Source organism: Blennius ocellaris (genome assembly GCF_963422515.1).
Source record: "Blennius ocellaris genome assembly, chromosome: 7".
NCBI lineage: Eukaryota > Metazoa > Chordata > Actinopteri > Blenniiformes > Blenniidae > Blennius > Blennius ocellaris.
Genome location: NC_137656.1, coordinates 9,367,607 through 9,390,221, shown reverse-complemented (window position 1 = coordinate 9,390,221; position 22,615 = coordinate 9,367,607). Strand labels below are relative to the sequence as shown.

At 40.7% G+C, this 22,615-nt stretch overlaps 4 protein-coding genes across 6 annotated transcripts; 1 reads left to right on the top strand and 3 right to left on the bottom strand.

Moving 5' to 3' along the window:
• Positions 1 to 218: 218 nt before the first annotated feature.
• dynll1 (dynein, light chain, LC8-type 1) lies at positions 219 to 2,559 on the bottom strand. Of its 2 annotated transcripts, none has more exons than XM_080499797.1 (3): positions 2,420 to 2,559; positions 1,443 to 1,581; positions 219 to 1,077 (listed from the first exon to the last, which is right to left on the bottom strand). In XM_080499797.1, exons 2-3 carry the CDS (start codon positions 1,572 to 1,574, stop codon positions 940 to 942), a joined length of 270 nt encoding a protein of 89 aa, XP_080355923.1. In that variant the 5' UTR covers positions 1,575 to 1,581; positions 2,420 to 2,559; the 3' UTR covers positions 219 to 939. The 2 variants fall into 2 exon arrangements, with proteins under 2 accessions (XP_080355923.1, XP_080355924.1); XM_080499798.1 differs by having other exon boundaries at positions 2,416 to 2,550.
• A 1,597-nt stretch (positions 2,560 to 4,156) lies between these two features.
• polb (polymerase (DNA directed), beta) lies at positions 4,157 to 8,772 on the bottom strand. Its single transcript, XM_080499871.1, has 14 exons — positions 8,610 to 8,772; positions 8,241 to 8,298; positions 7,665 to 7,731; positions 6,892 to 6,966; positions 6,726 to 6,784; positions 6,530 to 6,579; positions 6,385 to 6,436; positions 6,242 to 6,296; positions 6,084 to 6,156; positions 5,827 to 5,897; positions 5,650 to 5,736; positions 5,472 to 5,539; positions 5,103 to 5,242; positions 4,157 to 4,992 (listed from the first exon to the last, which is right to left on the bottom strand). Exons 1-14 carry the CDS (start codon positions 8,668 to 8,670, stop codon positions 4,898 to 4,900), a joined length of 1,011 nt encoding a protein of 336 aa, XP_080355997.1. The 5' UTR covers positions 8,671 to 8,772; the 3' UTR covers positions 4,157 to 4,897.
• Positions 8,773 to 9,464: 692 nt separating this feature from the next.
• enkd1 (enkurin domain containing 1) lies at positions 9,465 to 11,707 on the bottom strand (the record flags this gene model as incomplete). The annotated part of the gene is made up of 7 exons (XM_080499701.1): positions 9,465 to 9,672; positions 9,794 to 9,930; positions 10,063 to 10,205; positions 10,401 to 10,544; positions 10,624 to 10,796; positions 11,058 to 11,282; positions 11,623 to 11,707. The coding sequence occupies 7 exons, from the start codon at positions 11,705 to 11,707 to the stop codon at positions 9,512 to 9,514; spliced, it is 1,068 nt and encodes a 355-aa protein (XP_080355827.1). The 3' UTR covers positions 9,465 to 9,511.
• Positions 11,708 to 13,324: 1,617 nt separating this feature from the next.
• On the top strand, positions 13,325 to 22,557 carry vdac3 (voltage-dependent anion channel 3). Of its 2 annotated transcripts, XM_080499302.1 has the most exons (10): positions 13,325 to 13,440; positions 16,714 to 16,829; positions 17,971 to 18,042; positions 18,257 to 18,306; positions 19,387 to 19,539; positions 19,780 to 19,832; positions 19,932 to 20,159; positions 20,246 to 20,396; positions 21,379 to 21,436; positions 21,566 to 22,557. In XM_080499302.1, exons 2-10 carry the CDS (start codon positions 16,718 to 16,720, stop codon positions 21,655 to 21,657), a joined length of 969 nt encoding a protein of 322 aa, XP_080355428.1. In that variant the 5' UTR covers positions 13,325 to 13,440; positions 16,714 to 16,717; the 3' UTR covers positions 21,658 to 22,557. The 2 variants fall into 2 exon arrangements, with proteins under 2 accessions (XP_080355428.1, XP_080355429.1); XM_080499303.1 differs by lacking the exon at positions 16,714 to 16,829 and having other exon boundaries at positions 13,355 to 13,440.
• The last annotated feature ends 58 nt before the right edge of the window (positions 22,558 to 22,615 follow it).

Here is a 22,615-nt window from a genome sequence, read left to right as displayed (position 1 = left end):
CCTCAAGTTCAGTCCCTTGATGCTTAAACTGCAATCTAACCAGTCGAATACTATTGTTTGCGATGTGCCGGCTTCTGTGTCACACTGAAGCAATAAAATTGGTCAACATGGCAACTGCAGTATGACCAGTTTCACCCTGTTGGTAATATTACTAGTTTGAGGTTTTCAACTTTATTGGCTAAACATGCGATAAAAAAATGATCACAGCACACATTGGACCCAGACGGCTTCGCTATGCTTTAATTAAAAAAAATGACATCTAATGTAACAAGACAAAAATAAATACAAGTTTTATCTCTTAAACATGGCCACTTTTTTTTTTTTTTTATTATTCAAAAACAAAGTAGAAAGCACAGAAAAAGGCAGCGGCCCCTTGCCAAGGAATGATAAGTGCCTTTTTGTAGAGTCAGTCAGTACTGTGTCGCGCTGTGAAATATTTGCCCTTTTCTCAAATTCTGAATTGTTTTGTACATTTCCCCCACTTTAAGATCAAACAAATGTGAATATCAGAGACAACCCAAGTAAATGGAAAATGCTATTTTTGAATGATTTTATTTAAGGAAAAAAAAACTAGTGAATGCTCCCTGGCCCTGTGTGAAAAACCAATTGCCCCCTAAACCTAATAGGCCACCCTCGGCAGCCACAATTGAAATCAAGCAGCTCCAGATCGTCACACTTCCATTCTGACCTGAACTAAGACACTAACGTTCTCACACGGGGACAGGTAGGTTTTGCACGGATTTGTTTTCCCTTAAAACATTAAATCATCATTTAGAAACTGCATTTTGTGTTCACATTGGTACACATTATCTTAAAACATTGAAGTGGGGGAAATATTCCAAATAAATAAGCATTCCAGAAGGGGGCAAATACTTTTTTTTCACGGCACTGTGTGTGTGTGTGTGTGTGTTCGGTCAGTGCGGCGATAACGGCCTTCCCTCAGCCGGACTTGAACAGCAGAATGGCCACCTGACCCAAGTAGAAATAGATGAAATGCTTGGTCTCGTGAGTCACGTAGCTGCCGAAGTTTCTCCCGACGATGCAGTGCCAGGTCGGGTTGTATTTCTTGTCAAACTCCTGCGTGAGACACAACAGAATGAAGCAAATTAGAATCAGTTGCATGATTGTTTTTGTCACAGATCGGAGCTTAAACGATTTACAGTACGGATTCCTCTTTAAACTGCATCCGCACTGTTGTACAGGTTTGGTTTAAAGGTGTGCTGGGAATGCCGTCGTGGAAATTGAAAACAAATATGGGTTGTGTGGGACAGTTGGTCCAAGAGGAACACGTTTCCTCAGGAAGAGCAGAAACAATTGCAAATAGCAGTGGTGATGAGGAACTCGAGAGTGTTGAGGCCAATAAAAAAAAGCTTACAATCACGACCATATTCAGTGAATTGACACCACTTGGCTGGGAGATGAGGAAGATTACTTTTATTTACCTTCTTGATGTATGCAGCGATGTCTTTCTCGATGTTGTACTTCTCCAGGGCCTGCGTGGCGCACTCCACGGCTTCCTGCTGCATGTCCTCCGACATGTCGGCATTTTTGATCACTGCCTTTCTGTCAGACATGGTTACCCTGGGAAACCAAAACACAGCGGAGAATTCATCATCCTCACATCGAGAGAGACAAGAGACGCGCGCGCGAGCGCACACGCGCACATACACAGTGACTCGTTTTGTTTTGTTTTTTTGTTTTTTTTAAAGGCACGAGCAAGTCCTTAAAAAAACGAGTGACTTGAACGATAAAAATCTATTAACACTAAGGCCACAAACCAGCAAAAAGGCACACGCACACAGTGAGCGTGTCTCGTATTACATAATAGCTGATGCGTAATGTATAAAGTGTTCATTTCTACAAGTGTTGCATAACAACTTCCATCAGCAGCGGGCTCGCTGGAAGCGCTCTCTGCGTTGTTTCTATGGATACGCAAGACATTTGAGATTATCCTCTCAGATTTTTCAGAGGTTTCACCGAGAATCGAGTTGGTGGGGGGTGAGTGGGGGGGCACGAAGCTAATCTGCTGCAACTACCTGAGTGACGCTGGAAAGGAGGGAGAAGGAGAATAAAAACACACCGCATCCGTTTTCATCGCGCACTCACTCCGACACAAACCCCCCTATCTTCTACGCAATCTCACATTTGTTATGGATGGGACTGGATTTTACAAGTGAGGAAGTCACGGGGAGAAGAAGAATCTGTAGCAACAATTGACCACATGCGCATTCAGCCATGATGAACCGTTGATTAGCCAAAAGCACGAGAACTCATTCATAGCACAATAATCCCCCACAGCAAAAAAAAAAAAAAAAAATAGCAACGTAGCACAGTGAGCGAAATACCACAATATCAATCATAAAGAAAATAAAGCAAATTAACAACAAGCATCTGCATGCAAAGTTGTTGGTTTACCTACAAGCGTCCCGTAGACTGTTTGTCTAGTTTTAAAGAGACGACTGCTCCGGAGGCGACAACTCCCGCGAAGTGGTTGACACAAAAGTAATGTACTGGTGTCAAGCCAGCCCCCACTTCGGAAAACAGTCAAGCCAACCGCCGCTCTGTTTAGCACGTGCGCCTGTACACTATACATTACCGTAAGAGCGCAAGGAAACGGATTTCAAAATAAAAGGGACATTCCAGTAAATACGATCTCTGCCAGTTAAGACACAAATAATTATTACTGTTAATCACAGAGGCAACAACAAAGCTAATAAATTAGTGAATTATTAATACTTAAATAATTATTAGAACCCAAATAATAATAGCTCGTACTGCACACAGAAGCAAAAAAAAAAAAAATGCGTCCTCAATTTCTGCCAGTGGTGTATTAATGTTACTATAATACAATAAACAGCCCCCTATTTTGATTACGTTTTAAAAATATATAAAAAAAAAAAAAAAGATCTGACAAATATTTTTTTTTAAACACAGCATGGCAAGAATATCTTTCCAAAAAAGTTGTACAATGATAAGATCTCAGTCACTGTAAGGTCACTTATTTTGAAATCCCTTCGCTTGCGCTCGTACGGTAATACACGGTGTATGGGCGCACTGCTAAAAAGAGCGGCGGCTGGCTTGACACCAGTAGTAATGTGGGTGTGTAACGGCTAGAAACTGCTGCCTCGGAGCGCTCTCATTGGCTGGTATTAATGTTAAGAGCGTCGTCATTGGAAGGATCAGGTCTATCTCCCCGGTGTGTCTGCCTGCATTTTATTTCAACCCATGATGCTTTGCGATACAGCTGTTACCGTGGCAACCCGTGTCAACAACTTCGCTCATGGCTGACTCGGCCATAACGCCGAAGGAGGTGATTGACTATCGTAATTAATGCTAAAATATTCGGTTGGTTAAAAAAAAAAGAAGAATATAACTATTTTATTAATCCCAGAGGAGAATATTATGTAGTATTGTGCTCCATAAATAGAGTGCAGTTAATAGAACATAAATATACATAGAATATTTAAAATATTATTTACAAGACTAACAATTAACAGTCATGCTAATATTTCAAAAGAACTCATGCAAAAAGAAAACCTGTCTGTTATTACCCAAAATATCACATAAATAGACGACCAGGTGAATTGATGCTGTCAGAAAAGCCAAATGCATGGGGATAGTGAGAATATCTTTTTTAAATGCAATATCTTTTGCACACATATTGAACTTGCCACTGATGATAATGAAAAGCGAAGTTACTTTTATATTCCAGTAAACAATTTACAGATTGAATGAGTCATTGACTGAGATTAATTTATAGTGAAGTGGTTAAAGCTCAATTTGGTATCTGCCTATGTTGTATCAACATGTTCTGTCTTTCCCTGGGTGTTTTCTCTGAACATTCTGAATTTCTCTCAAAATAAAGATACACTTATCAGGTTAATTCATCCCTCTACAATCATTTTTATGTGTGCATTTTCTGTCTCTCGGTGTTTTGTGACCCCACCAATGGATTAATAGTCTGAATGGTGTCAGGTTAATTAGCTTTTATTCATTTTAGGTTTTTTGGTTCTTGAACAATAAAGGACCTTTTGCACTACAACTTGCTATGGTCCAGTTGTTCAATAAATGTATTATTGAGTGCATGGCAATGGTGCCACTGATTGATATACGTTTTTGTTTTAAATAAGATGAACATAACTTCAATAGGTTCAACTTTACCCATTTATTTCACTCACAGGTGTACACCAAATTGACATGAACAACCCTACGTCGATGCTTTTGTTATAAAAAAACCCAAAATTTTCTGATATATATGCAGGTATCTACACAGTGACAGTAACACATTCCTAATACTTTAAAATACAGTCAAATGTCTCACTTTGAAAATGCCCCTATGAAAAAGCACCAAACCCACATTTTGATACATGCTTGAGAGACAAGTCTACCAGGACGTTCACATACACCCATCGATTGATCGACAACAAATGAAAGCTATGGTCTTGTGATGTAATGTCCACAGTCAGGAACTGCCAGAATGTTTAAGGGAGCAATACTAATAAGAAGGTCTTCCTTTTGATTCAACGTTCATGGTGAGAAGAAATTGTAATGGAAGCCAATCAATATTAACACTGCACTTATTAGGTTTTGAGGGGTTTTTTTTAACAGTAAAAAATAAATTACTATTGACTGGAGTATGATTGATCCAGCTACTTAAAAATGAAGCAAGTAAAGATGGTGAAATTTAACTGGCTTACACCCAAAACAAAAATGATATTTTCTTCATTCCATGCATGTTTAGGTTAAAATATCACTGATTTCCACAAAATGTAAAATGTTTAAAGCAAAATTTTCAGTGTAGCATTCATCTAAAACACACACAAAACACACACTTTCAGATCTTGTTTGTAGGAAAGCTGTAGCTTTAAATACAGATGTAACTATGCTGTAGTTTGTGTCACTCGCTGCGGTCCTTGGGCTCTCTGTATCTATACTGGATGTATTCAAAGATGTCTCTCTCACTGTCCACCAACAGAGGCTCCCCTGCCATGCCTACAACAGAGGAAATTAGCAGGTATTAAACGCGGAAAACATACAAACAGCTGGAACAGATGTCATGAGCTTCAACGCCATATACTGTTATTGTATAGATCCAGTCTCACCAGTGACCCCAAGTGGTCGTATGGTGTATTCGTTGAGAGTGAAGCCCTTTTCCAGAGCATGAGTCCTCATATTTTTATTGAAGATGTCACTTCCCGTGAAGTACAGTACTCCACAGTAGTACTGATCATTGGGAATTAACCTTTAGCAATGAGAAGAAAAGCGTAAATAAATAAAAAGCAGATTGGAATAAGTAAGAAAAGAAAAAAAAAATCCTTTAATTCTTGATTGGCAAGAATGCATATAATTGATTTAATTATGAGAGCGCGATCTATGAGTCAAAAAAAAAAAAAAAAAAAAAAGCGATTAACTGTAAAACAAGCTGTTGTCCCCATAAACATATTGCCATGAGCAAACATATAGTGACGCACCGAATATCAATACGCCTGTGAAGGTATTCTTCTTCATCGTCCTCACTCTGCTGCAGCTGGCAGACACCCTAAAAAAAAACAACAAAAAAAAGACCACACAATCATGTGCCTTGAGCGTTGGAGGTAGTTACTATTGTAACCTTGTTAGCACTCATTACAAATTAATCAGAGGCCTCACCATGAACTTCGTGTCTCCTTTGGACAGAGTGTCGGTCACAAAGCCGATGGACTCAAAATGCTCGACCACAGCGTGGAGGAGTTTGGGCTGCGGAGCAGAAACCAAATCATCCTCCAACTAACAACAATCTATTCACTACAGGATGCGAGTTGAAGCCGATGGAAAGTCATTTTGTACCTGCTTCTCTGTCTCAGACGTGTAGTTCGGGTGGGTCAGCAGAATATCAATATCACCACTCGATGCCGCACCTAGAAATCATGAACATGATCAGAGGCGGAAGTGTGCTTGTAAACTACAGAACAATAGTGCGTTTCCTTTGTGCCCTTCGGCGGACTTACTGCAGGGAATCAGCTTACCTGCATGCTTGAGTTGGCACAAGGTCATCTCATAACAAATGACACAGTAACAATGAATTCCTCAACAGTAAAATGTACCTCTTCTGTAGCTTCCACAGATCGTTCCGATATAATCAGTGCCAATCTCCTTCAACTCCGCAAGGATGAGAGTCTAAACCGACAAACAAACACCATCCGTGTGTGAGTTGCATAAAAAGCTTTTACAATCCATCATATATAAACAGACATATAATTACCTCCATCTTTTCCATTTCAGCTCGTGGAATCCTTTTTTCAAACTCTTCAAAGTATCTAAACAAAGCAAAGTAACCACTCAGACACATTGCATGCAGCAGTTGAAGATGGCTGATGATATCATTTAAAACATGCCGAGACTTACTTCAGACCAATCTGCTGATGGTGGTTTAGCTTGTGCTCGATCTTTTTCAAATCTAAGAAAATAAATGATCATATTTCATAAGCACAATAGAAGGTCATAAACACAATTGAGACCAAACAAAACAGCTGGAGGATTTTATTCAAACCTTCTAATGTCTTCACCCCTTCGTCGAAAAACTTCCTGGCAGCAGCAGGCCTGAAATCAACACAGGACAAACATTTAGCTACGCGAAGTACAGACATATAGGAAATAAAACTTGCTCCTGATGTGAGCCACTGATAAAGTTTGATCAAAAGTGATGCATTTCGGGGACGATTGCGTAAATGTGGACTGTTAAGTACCCAATCCCAGTAACTCTGGTGAGGAAATTGATGGAGGAGCTTGTGTCGTCATTGCGGATCTAGGGGACAATGTCAAAATGGCACGTCAGTTTGTTGGAATATACCATATGCAAATAGATTTTTTTTTTTTAATGCAGGTAATTTATTTCCACACTACAAGACTAACCTTTTCCAGTTTCCGTAGTTTGCCAGTTTGAAGAAACTCATCAATCTTTTCTGCTATTTTGGCTCCAACACCGTCCTGTTCAGATGGAATAACAAGCATGAGGCTGAAGATTCTGAACAGTGTGATCCGCAGCAGTTATGCAAGATGCGTCCAGGAGCTGTGACAAATGTTTTAGGCTATAACAGAGGGCATCACATAACACACTAACACAGCAACATGAGCGCTGATATTTAATGACGGAGGGCATTATACTGAAAACAAATGTCAACAGCAGTACAAAAAGTCATTTGCCCAAGTGAAGGTCAACATAAGACCCGTGTTAAAAAGCCTTTAGTCAAACGCATAGTGAATCCAAACCATTAAAACAAACAAGGAAATATGACTACAATTTAAAAAGTGAGACAATAACATGTTTGTGTTTTTAGTGGGGAATGTGTAATCCATTTAATCGATGGGGGTCTTCACCACCCACCTAAAAATATCCCAGAGAGCAATGACAGGTGGTTTGATGAATGTATCAACGAATGCAAATGTGGACTCATTAAATCAACCCTATATGTTGAAAAACAAGTTGCACAATACATGCATGCATATCAACACCAGTATGCACTAATAAAAACTAGTAACCAACACAACATTCACAAACAAAAGGACTCATCAGAGCATTGGCTATGAGAATGTTGAGTCTTGGAGAGGAACATGGACCATTACCACTTAAAAACACATGATTTGGCAGTGAATGAAAACACTGAAATTGTAAGGTGTAAACATACCAGTTTTTTGGCTTCTTCTCCATTTTTGATCTTGTGAGGGTACTTCGAAATGGTAGAAGCAGCTTTCCTAAACAAAGCATCAACAACAAAAAAAGGTTATTTAGAATTGTCTACTTCAAATAAATCCACAGGTTTATGTGTAATTTCATTAACTGAAACATAATGATCCAATCTGGTTTTCTATACATGAGGTAGGACAAGAAAAGTAACCGTAATTAACTTCCTGTCTTCATTTCCATTAGATTGGTTTAGCTTTAGTTGACAAAGGTGTTTTATATAGAAGCTGATTCAAACACTCGTTGGTAATAACGCTGTAAAAACAATAGACGTTAGACACCACTTAACAGCACGATACAGTCATTCATCTGAATCAAACCTTAACAGTTTTGAATAAACCTGTAATGCAGGGCTGGTTTATTTTATATCATTAGCTGTGTCTGATAAAGAGGATAGATGTTGATGTTTGGTTTCCCCAACTTCTGCATACAATTCATTCCCCCCAAAAAACTATAGTTTTAAAGTAGCAATAATTGATGAAAACTTCCCATATTGATCTGCCAAGGCTTCAGAGCTTACCTGTACGCGTTGTACTTGTGTATTGCCCTGTTGACATTTTTCTCATAGTTGGCCAGCTCTGAAAACAACAGGAGGAAAACAGATGGCAAATATGCTTGACTTTATTTTGCATCTTTTCAACAACAGTCCACACTGCTGAGGACATTTAAACGACAAAGGCACGCGCCTATCGAAGCCCCGTTTCCTGCTCTTTAAAAGTCACCCGAACTGAACTGTGAAGAAATAGCCGCATACCTGGATATATTTGTACATGTATGTTTGTCGTATAAACTTGCTAAAAGATTGTTTGGGGCGATTTTAATTCAAAACAAAACCGACTGTCAAGCTAGCTACAATTAGCAAAGCTCGAGCGTCCAACTCCTCACGTACCTACAAGAAAGTCCGTTATTCCCTCATTCAGGGATTCCTGCGGCGCTTTCCTTTTGCTCATTGTGGATCTTTAAGCCCCCACACTATAGCTTATATGTATGCAGAAGAAGTTTAAACTTCTTTGAATCTCGGCTAGCCTCGAGCTAGCAACGTTAGCAGAGGCCAGTTCACGTCGAACAATGACCGAAACACGTCGAGGGGGAGGGGCGTGCCGACGTGGCATGATGTCATTACGCATAGGGACAACGCCAGTTAAAATAATTTAAATGAACATAACTTTAGAGCAGCATGAATGTTTTTATTGTTTGAAACAACTGACTTCACATAAATTATTATACATTACTGGGTAGTCCAACACCATGTTGACACCAAGTACAAAACACGATCCATATGGAGAAAAGGGTGAATTAGGAGCTGCCTGGCAGGAGGAGAAAAGAAAGTCTGGGAATGTTTTCATGGATGGAGTGAGAAGAGACATGTAAAGGTAAATAAGGAAAAATACCGGAGAAAATGATCCAATATTGCGACCTGGAACACTGAAGGGAGTTGACTTATTACATGGCCCTGATGACAGGGGTAAAGACCATAGTTTCTCATCTCACCTTTACAGAACATGTGCATTTTATTTCATTTTATTCCTCAAGACAACTGCATATTTTTCAGTGGCATTCAATTCGGCACCCAGTAATCTCAATATTTTACTTCAAGTAGAAATCTATCTGTTTCCAAATATAGAAATTCAACTTATGCATTCACAACTTCAAAATGGTCATGTTTCAAAAGATACAGTGTAATTTTACTTAAATCAAATACATAATGAAAATGAACCTCTAAAGCAGTGGATTTACATGATTTCCTTCCCTCTCATCCCTGTTTCATCTTCTCCTTTTCATCCTCATATGTTAGGAATCTATTTTTACATAAACTTTGTCCCGGGAGAAGATTTTAATGGCCTCTTCGACTTCAGAAAGCCTACAATCGAGTTGAGCACGACGTGAACGGACACTGAGATTGTCAGCTTTGAGGGGGAGCGAAAGCAGCTCAGTCACCAAGGAGCGATGTGCTGAGGGAAGAAAAAAACAAAACCTTACAATTAGTGAGGCAAGTTCTTTTCACCCACATTACTATATTGCAGTGTGCTTGAAAATAATGCTGTCATTAGGACCAGAAATAAAGAGGCATACCCTCATTCAGGGTCTTCAGTGTTTCCACTCTCTCACTTTCAGGCATCAGGGCATGACCAGGTGGGATTGAAGGATCTCGCACGTTTTTTCTCCTCTCCTCTGCCTCTTTACGCCATTGCTCCTTCCTTTCTTCAAGGCTGTGTGGGTGTGGTGTGGAATGTTTGAGTATCATTGAGAATGGAAAAAAAAAAAACCCAATAGCAGTGGAAATGACGATGAGTCACACGAGGAAAAGTTTTTGAATTGAAGTGTGGAGTAAGAACACTCACTAGTGAGGCACCTGGCCGATGACTGCACTGGGAACATTCACTTCTTTGAGGTTTGTCAGTGACTGCGAGCGGCGGAGCACAGTTTTTCCTGCAGCCCTGGCATTATGTTTTATAAAGTCAATTGCCTGACCTTGAACTTGTAACTGTAATGAAGAGAAGAAAGGAAAATAAATCCTATTATTGATCACTGAACCATTTTGGAATCTGAAATTAAATCTGAAAATATATACAATATCTACATTTTTGTCAGAAATCGGACCAAATGACAATTTTATATTACAACTCTGCTACGTACTATTAAGTTATTTTTTTTTTAAAGTATGAAAACAATCTCTCACTTGTAATTCTTGGTCTTTTGTTGAGCCGAAGGAAGCCCGACGTTGTGGAACTCTGGGCGAAGTTCTGGATTGTTGTCTGGGCACACCATGTGAGTGGGCCTTAAGAAAGTTTTGACACTGTGGCCTGACAGCTGGACTACAAACCTGCATGGAGGAAACAGACTGGTTAATCCATGATGAGGAAAAAACACACAACTCAAGACATTTTTGTTGTGCTTCTTGCCTGTAGTTGGGCTATCACCGTAGATGGAACATTCTCGTATTTTGAGGAGGTCCAGAGGGCTTTGACTGGCGCAGGATGAGACTGTGCTCTCTTGGCCTCCTGCTCTTTGCAGCGTCTCTGGATCTCACGCAGCCGACGGACATTCTCTTTACCAAAGTCATGGACTCTCTGTTCTAAACAGTAGAGTCACAAAATCTTTAAAAAGTACTTTATTGATGTAAAAAAAAAAACAAAGAAGTTCTCACATAAAGTTAAAAAAGAAAATACTGACAAAAACATGCTAATTTCTTTCTTTACCACAAGTTGTTTCACTATTAGAGCTCCTCAGAAAAATCCACTCCAACTATATGATGTATAATGTGGAAGACAAAGCTGGGGGCTTCTTTCAGAAAGTAAACTATATGCTGCAACAAATAAAAATACACAGCACTTACTCTGTTTGGGAACAGGGGTGAGAGACAAGCCCTCAAGTTTGAGTAGATCCCCCACAACGCCTTTGCGTCCTCGTTCAAGAATATGAGTGGCATTAGGGCTGATACGAGGGCGAGGTGCTGGGACACGAGCACTGTAGCAGCCGGGGTGCAACACGGGATCTGGAGCCAGTGGCCCTGACAGCAAGGCCGAGGTCCCTTCCTGATTTCCCTCGATGCGGCCACGTGCTAGAATGGATGAATGAAGATGAAATAATTTACCTGTACGTCAAAATGTATTATGGAATGATTTCAAACACATGCAGATGGATTTTGAAGATTACAAGTACAAGTTTGAAAAACCTGATTGTGTCTCCATCACGTAACCACTTGCTCAGTCAAAAACATTTCCCATGAAGACAACAATTCAAATTGTTTTGCTGCAGCATCACACAGAACAAGGCGTTGATTTCAAATGAGTAAACATTTTTATTTTATAGCATAGTTTGATACAAGCATACATAATCATAGAGTAAATTGTATTTTGGTGGGAATTTAAGGGTGCAGAAGTGTTACAGTCGCATCTAACCTGAAGCAGGCCGTTTGTAATACTGTGGAAACAGAGTGGGGTCTGGCGGGATTGGCCCAGATATTGATGAAGGCCCCTCACACATCTGAAACTACAAAGAACATGGCAGGCGTATGAGATGAAGAAATAAAGATTGTATTTTTTCTAAAGAGAAGTCTGACTGATGATGGCTGAATTCCTGATGTTGATGGAGCAATAACTGCATTTATTGCAGTGCACCAACTGCCATATGTCTTTATGATTCATAAAACAAATCACACAGACAGATTATGGCTATGCATGAATGTACGTGACTAATCCTTATTATTATAATTACTAATATATCTTTTCGATTAGTAGTAATCCATTATACATGTTATGTACAAGGTACACATAATGACTGATGAATGAATGGATGAATGAATGAATGAGTAAATCGCTGTGGAGAAAGTTGGTGCCCTTCTATTTACATTTTGGTAGTCTTATTAGGAGCTAACAATAGCTATTCCTAATTAGCTTGTAATAAAGTCGATCATCAGTACAGGTTCTTCGACGTCTTGTCCTTCTTCGACGAAATATTAGCATGCATTTGGTCACAAATCTGATCATAAAGATCGATCAAGGTCGACAAAACCATCACAAAAGCGAGATAATGATTTTTTTTTTACCTTTTAAAATGCTCTTGTTTATCGGCTGGAGAGCTTCACGCGCACTGATGACGCGGATCGTCAACACTTGTTGCGCTGTCGTCACCACGGCAACGAGGCAGACGCACATAGAACTAGAGCCAATAGAAAACAATCGAGAGGATTCTGGCAAACGTTTTCATGTATTTAAAAAAAAAGCACCAAGCCTAGCCTTCTCATAGTATAAATTATTGATTATGCTTTCCTCAAATTTACATATTTTTTCGAGATAAGTCTGGGTCTGAATGTGTTGTTGTGTGTCTGATCTAGTTCAAGCTGCTCTTTATGTGTTATTCCACAGAGGGTATTGTCTGAATTCTACCTTTAAAGCTTTAGTTTTCCGAAAATTTACAACATAAATCCAAACGAAGTTCAATCTCGATCATTTGCAGCCCACGTTAAAACTTCTTAATGTAGAAACAGTGGGCTGAAATAGTGCATATACTTGGTGTTCGTGGAATTTTCCTGCCAGACAATACTGAGGGCAATCGCATTAGATTTGTTTTCCGGTAGAGGTCACTGATCCCTCGTGCACATAGAGTCTAATGAAATCAAAACACAACGTCCTCACAGGAGATTCCCTCCATGACTCCATAATGGTCGTGGCAATAGAAATAGAGATCAACATTTGTATACTTTAAGGATGTATTTCAAATTTGCAACTGTCCTTAAAATAAATACCCGGACAGATATTGATGAGTAAATGGGATACTTTGCTGTAATTGTTATTACAAGTTTAGAGGTCCATAATACACAATAACAATACTGTATATATTTTTATCCCACGAGAGTAAAACCACACCCCCTTTTTTTCCTTGAGCATTTTTAACGGGGTCATTTCTGCCTCAAATTAAACACTTCGGATCTGTTCACTGTCAGTAACGCAACAAAACATGACGTAAACACCTGCAAAGCATGTATAAATGGAACATAGAAGTTTTTTTTTGTTCCTATGCTCAATGTCAATTGCACAACAACCCCCTCCCTCCCTCTCTCTCTCCCTCCCTCCCTCTCTCCCTCCCTCCCTCGCGGGGGGCAGGAGGTCTGCCTCGCGCCTGCCCAGTTTGTTTGCCTTCGCTTCTCCTTCACTGTGTCCCGCTGCAGCGACCAGCTCTGACCAACTCTGCACACTCCGCCCGATAAATACATCAAGGTGAGAAATGTCTTCGTTTTTGTTTTTGTTTTTTTAAATCAATCACGCGTTTTTGGTCCCATTCCGATGTGTTTGCATGGCATGTCGATGGTTTTCCAGCAGTGGTTTTGACAGTCTGCCAGGGAGACGTGACTCACTCACGGGAAGGCGTGGAGGAGCCGCAGACGGGCATGCCAAAGGTTTTAAATACGAGTTGAGGCCTATATTACCCCTTTATTTCACTGAAATGCACAACTGCAAACTGCTTGAAGATCAACTACAAATGCAATATTATGCGTCCGTATTATTTATAAGTGGGGATCTACGTTAGAACGTAACAGCACTGATCCTCCAAAGAGAGACGGTGTTGCTGTGTAGCGGCAGTGTAGCAGTGCATTAAGCCTGTATATGTTGTGTTGCTTGTGCGATACAAAGTGAGGAGTTGCGGTCCCACCACCAATGCACCGATCAGGAACAAAGGAAAACCACACACTGACCCAGCTCGCTATTAAACGCGTTGATTTGTGGAGCAAAGCGACATAATGCCATAAATCTTATGAACACGCATTATCTGTCTGATAGTCAAGAGGCACCACTGTTCTTTTTTAAAACCCGTTATCTTTGGACTTTCCCACACACACACACACACACACACACACACACACACACACACACACACACACACACACACACACACACACACACACACACACACACACACACACACACACACACACACACACACACACACACACACACACACACACTTTGTGATTATACAATGTGCGCAGACAATGTCGTGAGAATTAGTAGTAGTGATCCAGAGGTGTTAGTCGGCAATTAAACTATTGTAGGAGTAAGTGAAAGAGGAGAATTCAGTGTTTACAAACTGTTATTAGTTTTAAATTGAATATGAGTTTATCTCTTTTTTTTGTTTGTTTTTAAGGAAAGTTTGTGTTCTACACTACCTTTTATTAAAGAGAGACATTATTAACAGCACTGGGTGACGCAACAGGCATCAAATGTCCCTCACCCACAAGTGAACACATGCTTGGGCACAACAGCAGCCGCTGTGTTGTCATTGTACACAATAAAACAGTGGATGTGACTGATCAGAGTATGAAGCAGACACAGTAATATACCATGTCCAAGCTTGAAATTGTCTAAGTTTAACCTGCCTCACACACACACACACACACATGCACACAGTTGTCTTGGTGTTATGTTATCTGGAGGTTAAAGGTCAGTGTTGGGAAACTGCTTGTTTACACAGTTTCTCACAAGGTTCTATTCATCAGTGGGAGTTCTTTCATCAATGAGTGTTTTTTTTAATCCAAATATATCAATGATGGCTGTTGAATCAATGCCAGCAACATTCCCATCATTTAAAAGGTAAAATAATGCCAACTTGTATCAAACGGTATCAATTTATTTCATTTGATAGCTATATTTGTCACATTAGCCTTACCTGTGAGACATTCAGATGCATTAACATAAATTTGTTGTCATACAACAAGGATTTTCAAATACATTGCTCAGGCATGCTAATTTGTTAGAATCAATTGATCTTATTATATTTTTTGCATCATTTATATAAAACCTCTTGGAAACATAAACTTTCTAAAAGAAAATATAGCTGATTGCATGTTTTTAACATGTACATCTTGTCTAAAAAGTGTAAACATGTCATTGGCAATCATTGTCTTATTTAAATCACACAATATTGATAGAACAATTATAAACACATGTACCTGTAGGGTCGATTTGTATTTGGTTGTTGAATACCGCAATCTTGTCTGTCCTTATTTTTCCTCTCACACACCATCGTTTTAATATTGCTGTTATTCTGGCCTGTTGAGTTGAGAGTCAGTTGTCATGGGCTGTAGCTCATGAAGGCACGGCGGTTCCTCGGGGGTGGGGGGATGTTAGTATGTAAACACAGTGCAATGTAGATAAATAATTTTTACTTTTATTGGATTTATTTTATGAGGATGAACCTGGATGAGGACACTTGTTGAAAGCCAAGTCCCATGTGGTGCAGTGTCAGGTTCACCTGTTCTAAATTTAGAGTTGAGACGGAGCGACGAATGCAGAGACGGAAAGGGTCAAACATGGACTGTGGAGAGAGGTGGTGGGGGGATACAGAGTCAAGGTGGGGCATCTGTCACTTTGGTGAAATGACAACACGTCGGGAATAGCACGTAGTCAGCAAGATGCTCGTCAGCTGTCAGGCAGCCGCTGAGAGTTTGATGAATGAAAAGTGAAGCTTCAGATGATGGAGAGGGCAGAAAGATGAAGTTCTTTAAGGCTCTAAATGTAAAGACCTCAATGGGAACCCACGAGAAAAGAAATTCCCTGCAAGTCAACTTCGATTTCTTCTCATTCAAAATCCTATATTTGTGATCTTTTCCATATTTTCTCTCAGGTTGAATCATTCTTAAGCTACATCTTTGTCGGCAACAAAGATTTACAGTGAGTTTCAGCTCATGTGTCTCCAGACAGTTTATTATAATAGGCAGTTGTACAAACAGCAATGTTTTTTTGATCATAATTCAATAATTGAGACGTTTCCTTTCGAGATGCGGTGCAGAAATAAATCACCCACTATTGCCACGCACTGCCACCTAAATGATACTCTTGCTCCATCACTTTCAAATTGACAAAAAGTTTGCAAACAAATTGCGATACTGCTTCAAAGTTTGCATTATATTAGCATTGCCAAATTAACAAAAGAGTGGATTGTTGCAGGACTGAAGAGTAAGAAGGAAAATCTAGAAACTATAACTTTAACCGTCAACCTAACAATAAAAAAACCTTGGTGTGAGAAAGGAAACACGAAAGTCAAAATATAGGAGCTTTAAGCACTACATTATATTTATATATATATATATTTACTTTATGAGAAAATGGATTGCATAAGAAGTTGGTGACATTACAAACTCAAGTCGCATACATGTTACAGAATAGAATAGGATAGAATAGAATAGAAATACTTTATTAATCCCAAAGGGAAACTATTTACGCATATGACACTGAGAAAGAATATTTTATAAAGATCATTGTCCCTCATCTGTCTACTGTCCTTATCATGTTACCACCCGGTGCACAAAGTACATGTGCTCATCCTCTGTCCAACAGCACACACACTGTACAATGTGATGCAACAGCTACAGCAGTCATGCGAGAAGAATCACGTTCAGAATACACTCTCGCCCAAACCCATTAATTGTGCTGCGATGCTGCCTGCCAGAAGTTTTCTATTGTCCCTCCTCCTTATACTTCCCTTGTCTGAAGAGACATGGCAGAGAAAGTGGGGATTGTGGTGCAGCAGGACAAGACAGCAAAAGGCAAGCAGGCTGAGAACAAAGGCCAATGTGTGACGTGTCACCACCACGCACCCAAGGGACATGGTGAGTGGCGGGGGTGTGCTTGTAGACAGAGAGATGTGCTCTCATCAGGGTCCCTGGATTTGCAATTTAGCTACACTTCTGTTTGAAGCAAGATCTCAACGTGGCCTCTTTTCTTGACAGGCTTTGATGGGCTGCAATGGCTCTGTTATGGATGCATTAGTTAATGGGGGTCTGCATTTCTCTGAGCAAAGTCTCCTTCCTCTGCAAAGTACGCATGATAAGTAAGATTAACGGTCAGGAGGGAGAGGCTGGGCGGAGGCACGGGAGCGAAGGCGTGCCAGCAGTTAAACATTAAACTGGCTCGTGGTTGTCAGCAAATGCAGGACATTAGAAATGCTTCAGAAAAGTCACCTTGTCAAAAATGTCTTGTTCACACACAGAAGGATCGCGCACACATGCTGACCCAGGGGACCCCGATGACTGTGTGAAGCAGTACGGTGCAGTGCAGTAGTGTATGGGAGTGGTAGCTGCTGACTAACCAATCCAGCTGGTGCTTACAGGAGCTCTGCTGCATCAGCTTTTACAGCATTTCCACCTATAATGCACAGAGTGCCACTATCTCTTTACACCGTGGTTGTTACATTTGTTAAATACCTATAGCCTTTGTGGTCTGTAGAAAATATTGGTTTCTATTATAAAAGAATAGTTCCCTTAGTTTCTGAACCCTTGCTGCTTGCTGCAATGGACAGCTGCCAGGCAATCAATATGTCCTACATGGAAGAACAAGGGGGTGGAGGGATGCTGGTGGAGGGATGCTATCACCAGCACCCAGACATGCTCCCTTCCAGCAGCCCAAAACAGACATGTACCGATTGTTTGCTAGTAAATATCTTGTAGAAAACGCCTACCCGCAGTAGCCGTTCGCATGCGTGTCGATGTGGCTCTGTTCCCTTAAAAGTGCTTTATGTTTGTACTGCTACACTTATAGAGGGATCTGGAGGGTCATAAGCTGTTTGAGTTTGAAGGGTTTTTGCATTGTTATGTTGAAGAGAACACCTGTTATTGTTCCATTATTTGATGGGATATTTCAACACCCCTCCTGCACAGACATTTTAACCTGACCGACTTTGCCACCAGTGAAGTAACTGCAGCAAAATGTGTGTTTTACTGTTGTAACAAAGAAATCTGTTGGTTTACACAGGCACAATGGCCGTTCCTCCTGCATACTCGGACCTGGGAAAATCTGCCAAAGACATCTTCAATAAGGGCTATGGTAAGTCAACAGATTGTCAACTGTTGCATTGACGTGGCTTTCTTATTTGCCGTTGTTTGTCGCAGAAGCTCGATTGATGCGAACGCATACTAGACATTTGTTCAATTTGTTTGTTTTTGTCAAATCCACACTGTGCAGTCCCATGGAGTTTATTTTTTTTAGGCTTTCTTTGAAGTCTATTTCAGCTCCTTGAGTTCCTGTTGTTTCTTTCCAGGATATGGCGTGCTGAAGCTGGACGTGAAGACCAAGTCTCAGAGTGGTGTTGTAAGTATTGTCCGTGAGCCTGATGTGTTTAAATATGAACTGCAGGTCTCTCGCCAGGCCCCCGGGCATGGATCAAATGGCTGACTCGAGACTCTTGATGTTGGAGTGTGCCTGACATGTGCTTGCATACGCTGTCAGCAGAGAAGGACAGTCTGCCCATTAAGCACCACCCGTCTCACAAGCAACATGGTGTAACAGAACGCAAAAAAAAAAAAAAAACACTTCCTCAAATGTTCAGCTCAGCTTCAGTGTTCTAAACTTGTTGGCGTCGTAAAACCATAAATGAGCGGCTTCTGCATGCCATGGAAACCTCGCTGAAAATCATCCAACCCTTCTTTCCTTCTGTTTTCAAAACTTCCAGCTTCTGCAATGCTGATCTCAATTTGCACCCGTGAACTGATGAGTCACATCAGAACATAAGTGGTGGAGATCATACATACATACATACACACACACACACACTGTACATACGTACAAAATAAATATATAACTACAGTTACCCTTCAATAATTCTTCTGTCCCCTCTGCATTGCCATCAATCATTCACTCTTGCATGTTAACAGTGTGGGTCTTCCTAACTTAATCTCTTTTCTCTTTTTCCTGCTTCTTCTTTGGACACTCCTGTCAGATGGTAAGAGAGAGAGAGTGTGTGTTTGTGTAATGATTAAACACAGAGGCACTGCAGGATCTTAGCCAGTGATACCAGCTGTGTGTTTGTGTGCGCGCTTTGTGCCAGTCGTTTCTATGCAGCCGTAGATGGCCTATATGGCCCCATTACTCTGACCGCAGCCATAACAGCACCGGTCCTCAAACCAACACGTCCCTCACAGTCCTGCCCGTATTTTCAGTTTCCTTCCCATCTTATGCCTATATCTTCTAAAGGTGTATCTATTCCGTTAAGAGAGCCGCTCGTAAAAACCTGAGAGGGATTGTGTGGCAGAGGAAAAGCTTGATGAACTGTTTTCCTCCCAGCCTGCCTCCTATTCCTGTAGCTGTGCTTTGATATGCCTATCCTCTTCTTTTCCCACCTCCCGTTCAACCTCATCTCCCCTCATTACTCCTTCCCATGTTGCCCTGCAGGAGTTTGCCACCTCTGGCTCCAACAACACAGACACCGGGAAGTCGGGAGGCCACCTGGAGACCAAGTACAAAGTGAAAGAGCTGGGCCTCAGCTTCAACCAGAAATGGAACACCGACAACACGCTCACTACAGAGATCACAATGGAGGACCAGGTGGAGTCACACAAAACTGATTTTTTTTAATGAAAAGGACAGAATCACCATTCATATAATTACATTCAGTCTCATTGTATCACAACGTTAAGTAACGTTTCATGTGGTTGCTTGAAGAAGTTTCACCTTTTGACCTTAGAGGATGAAACAAAGAAATCCAGTTATTCACGTGATGCAGTGAGATAAACACTCTTCACAGACAGCTTACGCTTTCCCCCTGTGATCTCTCTCTCTCTGCAGCTGGCTCAGGGCCTGAAGCTCGGTCTGGACACGTCGTTTGTGCCCAACACTGGGTAAGATCAATTCCGTTCATTTATCGTTATTGTCCTCGGAGTAGATTAGTCCAACAACGTGTAACAGAGATATTAATTATTCTTCCAAATTGTATTCAGCAAGAAGAGTGCTAAACTGAAGACTGGCTACAAGCGTGACTTTGTGAACATGGGTTGCGACCTGGACTTCGACATGGCCGGTCCCACCGTCCACGCAGCAGCTGTGCTGGGCTACGAAGGCTGGCTGGCCGGCTACCAGCTGGCTTTCGATACCGCCAAATCTAAACTGACCCAGAACAACTTCGCCCTTGGATACAAGACGGGTGACTTCCAGCTTCACACCAACGTGTGAGTCACTGCGTCCAGAGTGCAGAGAAGCAAGTACTGGAAGTACTGCAATGTTTGTTATTTGAATTATTTCCGTTTTGTTACAGAAACGACGGCATCGAGTTCGGCGGCTCCATTTACCAAAAGGTGAACAGCAATATGGAGTCAGCCGTCCACCTGGCCTGGACCGCAGGCAGCAACAACACACGCTTTGGAATTGGAGCTAAATATCAGCTGGATAAGGACGCGTCCCTGTCTGTAAGAACAAACCACGTCTGCTCCACTGTTATAATAGCACTGTAATGTGATCGCATTGCCACGCGCACTGTGCAGTATTGTTTACAGTTCACCATCCCTGGTAATGTATTGACATGACACCATTTACTAATTAGTACTTTTTATGTTTACTGGAGTACTGCATTGAGTTACAAAGGTGAGAGGCTTTACTTGAGTATTTGAAACGTATTATCATAAATCACCACTGTCATGTGGAAACATTTCATTTATAACTTATACAACTTAAAATGCAACACACGAGAGTTTACAAAGTTTACAGTATTAAACCAAATATTTTTCCACAATTGTTTCGCACTTTTCTTCAGATTCCTAGCGTTATTAAAATATTAACAAAATGTTAAACTTTACACTTAATGTAATGGCAGTACATGACTCCATTTCTTCAAACATTAACATTATAGGAAAAGTTGAAAAACTGAAACACTTGTCAGAACCTTGTTTTTTTTCCATTTTTCTTTAGTGTCACATTTATATTAAATAAACCCTGCACAGTTCAAACAGTAGAATGCTTTTCACACATTGATGCTTCTCAATAAACACGTCGTATTAATAATGGTAGTTAAGTGGTTCTCAATCTTTCTGAACTGCTGAAAGATAACATTCTTTACAGAATCTCATGCAGAAATAATTCAACTCATTCAGACTCACTTCTCATGAATCATCCAAAGACCCCTTGAAATCATCTCGAGACCCCAATGTTGAGAATGTCTGTTTCGCTCATGTACGAAACCAAATTACCGATGAAGCCATTATTAGCTTTTCAGGAAATTGAGATACATACGTGGACTGAATATCAACCTCACTACCTGACTGACTTCCACCTCATCTGAAGCTGATTATTCTGTTTATCCGTTTACATAGATTATGTAACACAGTTCCCATCTGTGTACTCGGGCATCTATGATGATCTAACCCGTCCTTGATATGATGTTTCTCCTCGCAGACCAAGGTCAACAATGCCTGCCTCGTTGGAGTTGGATACACACAAACTCTCAGGCCAGGTTAGATAATTTCATTTAAACAAAAACATAAAATGGCTCGATTTACATAAAATGTTCTTGTGTGAAAAGATCCCAAACCACATCAGCTTTGAGTTATTACTCACATTATCTGACTGTCTGTCCTTGCAGGAGTGAAGCTCACCCTCTCAGCTCTGATCGACGGGAAGAACGTGAATGGTGGCGGACACAAAGTGGGCATGGGTTTTGAGCTGGAGGCATAAAGACTCCATGGAACAGAGACAAGCAGAGAGGAAATAAAAGAGCCCAAAAGTGAGAACGATGCCACGGCCTGCTTGGCGACACACCAACACATTGCCCCTCTGAATCCTGAAACACAAATGCACAGATACACACGTTCTTTGGCCTTAACCCTGAAACCCAGAGCAGCCTCTCGGACTATAATTTGAATAGGATCCAGCGTTCCCTTTATAACATTACTATTGCAGAATTATACAGTACGACAAATAGACATAGCAGGCAATTTATGCAAAAAAAAAATTCCTCTTCTCCAAACATGCTGCTTACAACAGGTTTGACTCGACAAAGTGCCCTTTGATTAGCACATTTGTCTCAGACATATCTGTATTATGTCCGAAATAAGATTGGAATCACCTTTTTACTCTGAATGTGTGGTCAGCTGAATTTGATCATGACTTGCTCTGGGTTTTAGACGTTAGAGAGAGCACTTGTAGAGTGCTCGCGTTGACATATTGTGGTTTTGTTGCACGCTTTCGATGCTTGATGGAAGTTTTGGGACTTTTCATTGTACTTTTCATATTGACAAGTACAGTCACTGTAATCAGATGCAATACCGGCTGGAGAGAATTAAACAGAAAGGGGCGTGTATTGACTTTGGGCTTCACCGTTTGACCTCAGTAACACAGCAAGAAACTGTGAACCCTCTGTTGCCTAAATGTCTATTTTTCAGGTCCTGTTTGGTAAAAAGGGGCCGACGGCAATTTGGATCTCTGTCACCTCTTTGTCTTGTCATGCATTGTGTCCTTTTTCTGTTCAAACTTCACCACTACATTTCACTTTATCTGTGCTGTGCTTTGTATAGGAAAAGGTAGGACCTCATATTGATTTTATTGAGTAAGTGGAATAAAGTATTACAAACCCGACAGTGTCAATGGGTCATTTTGTTTCCTGCTCATCAACTTTTAATTTTGTTTTGATTGA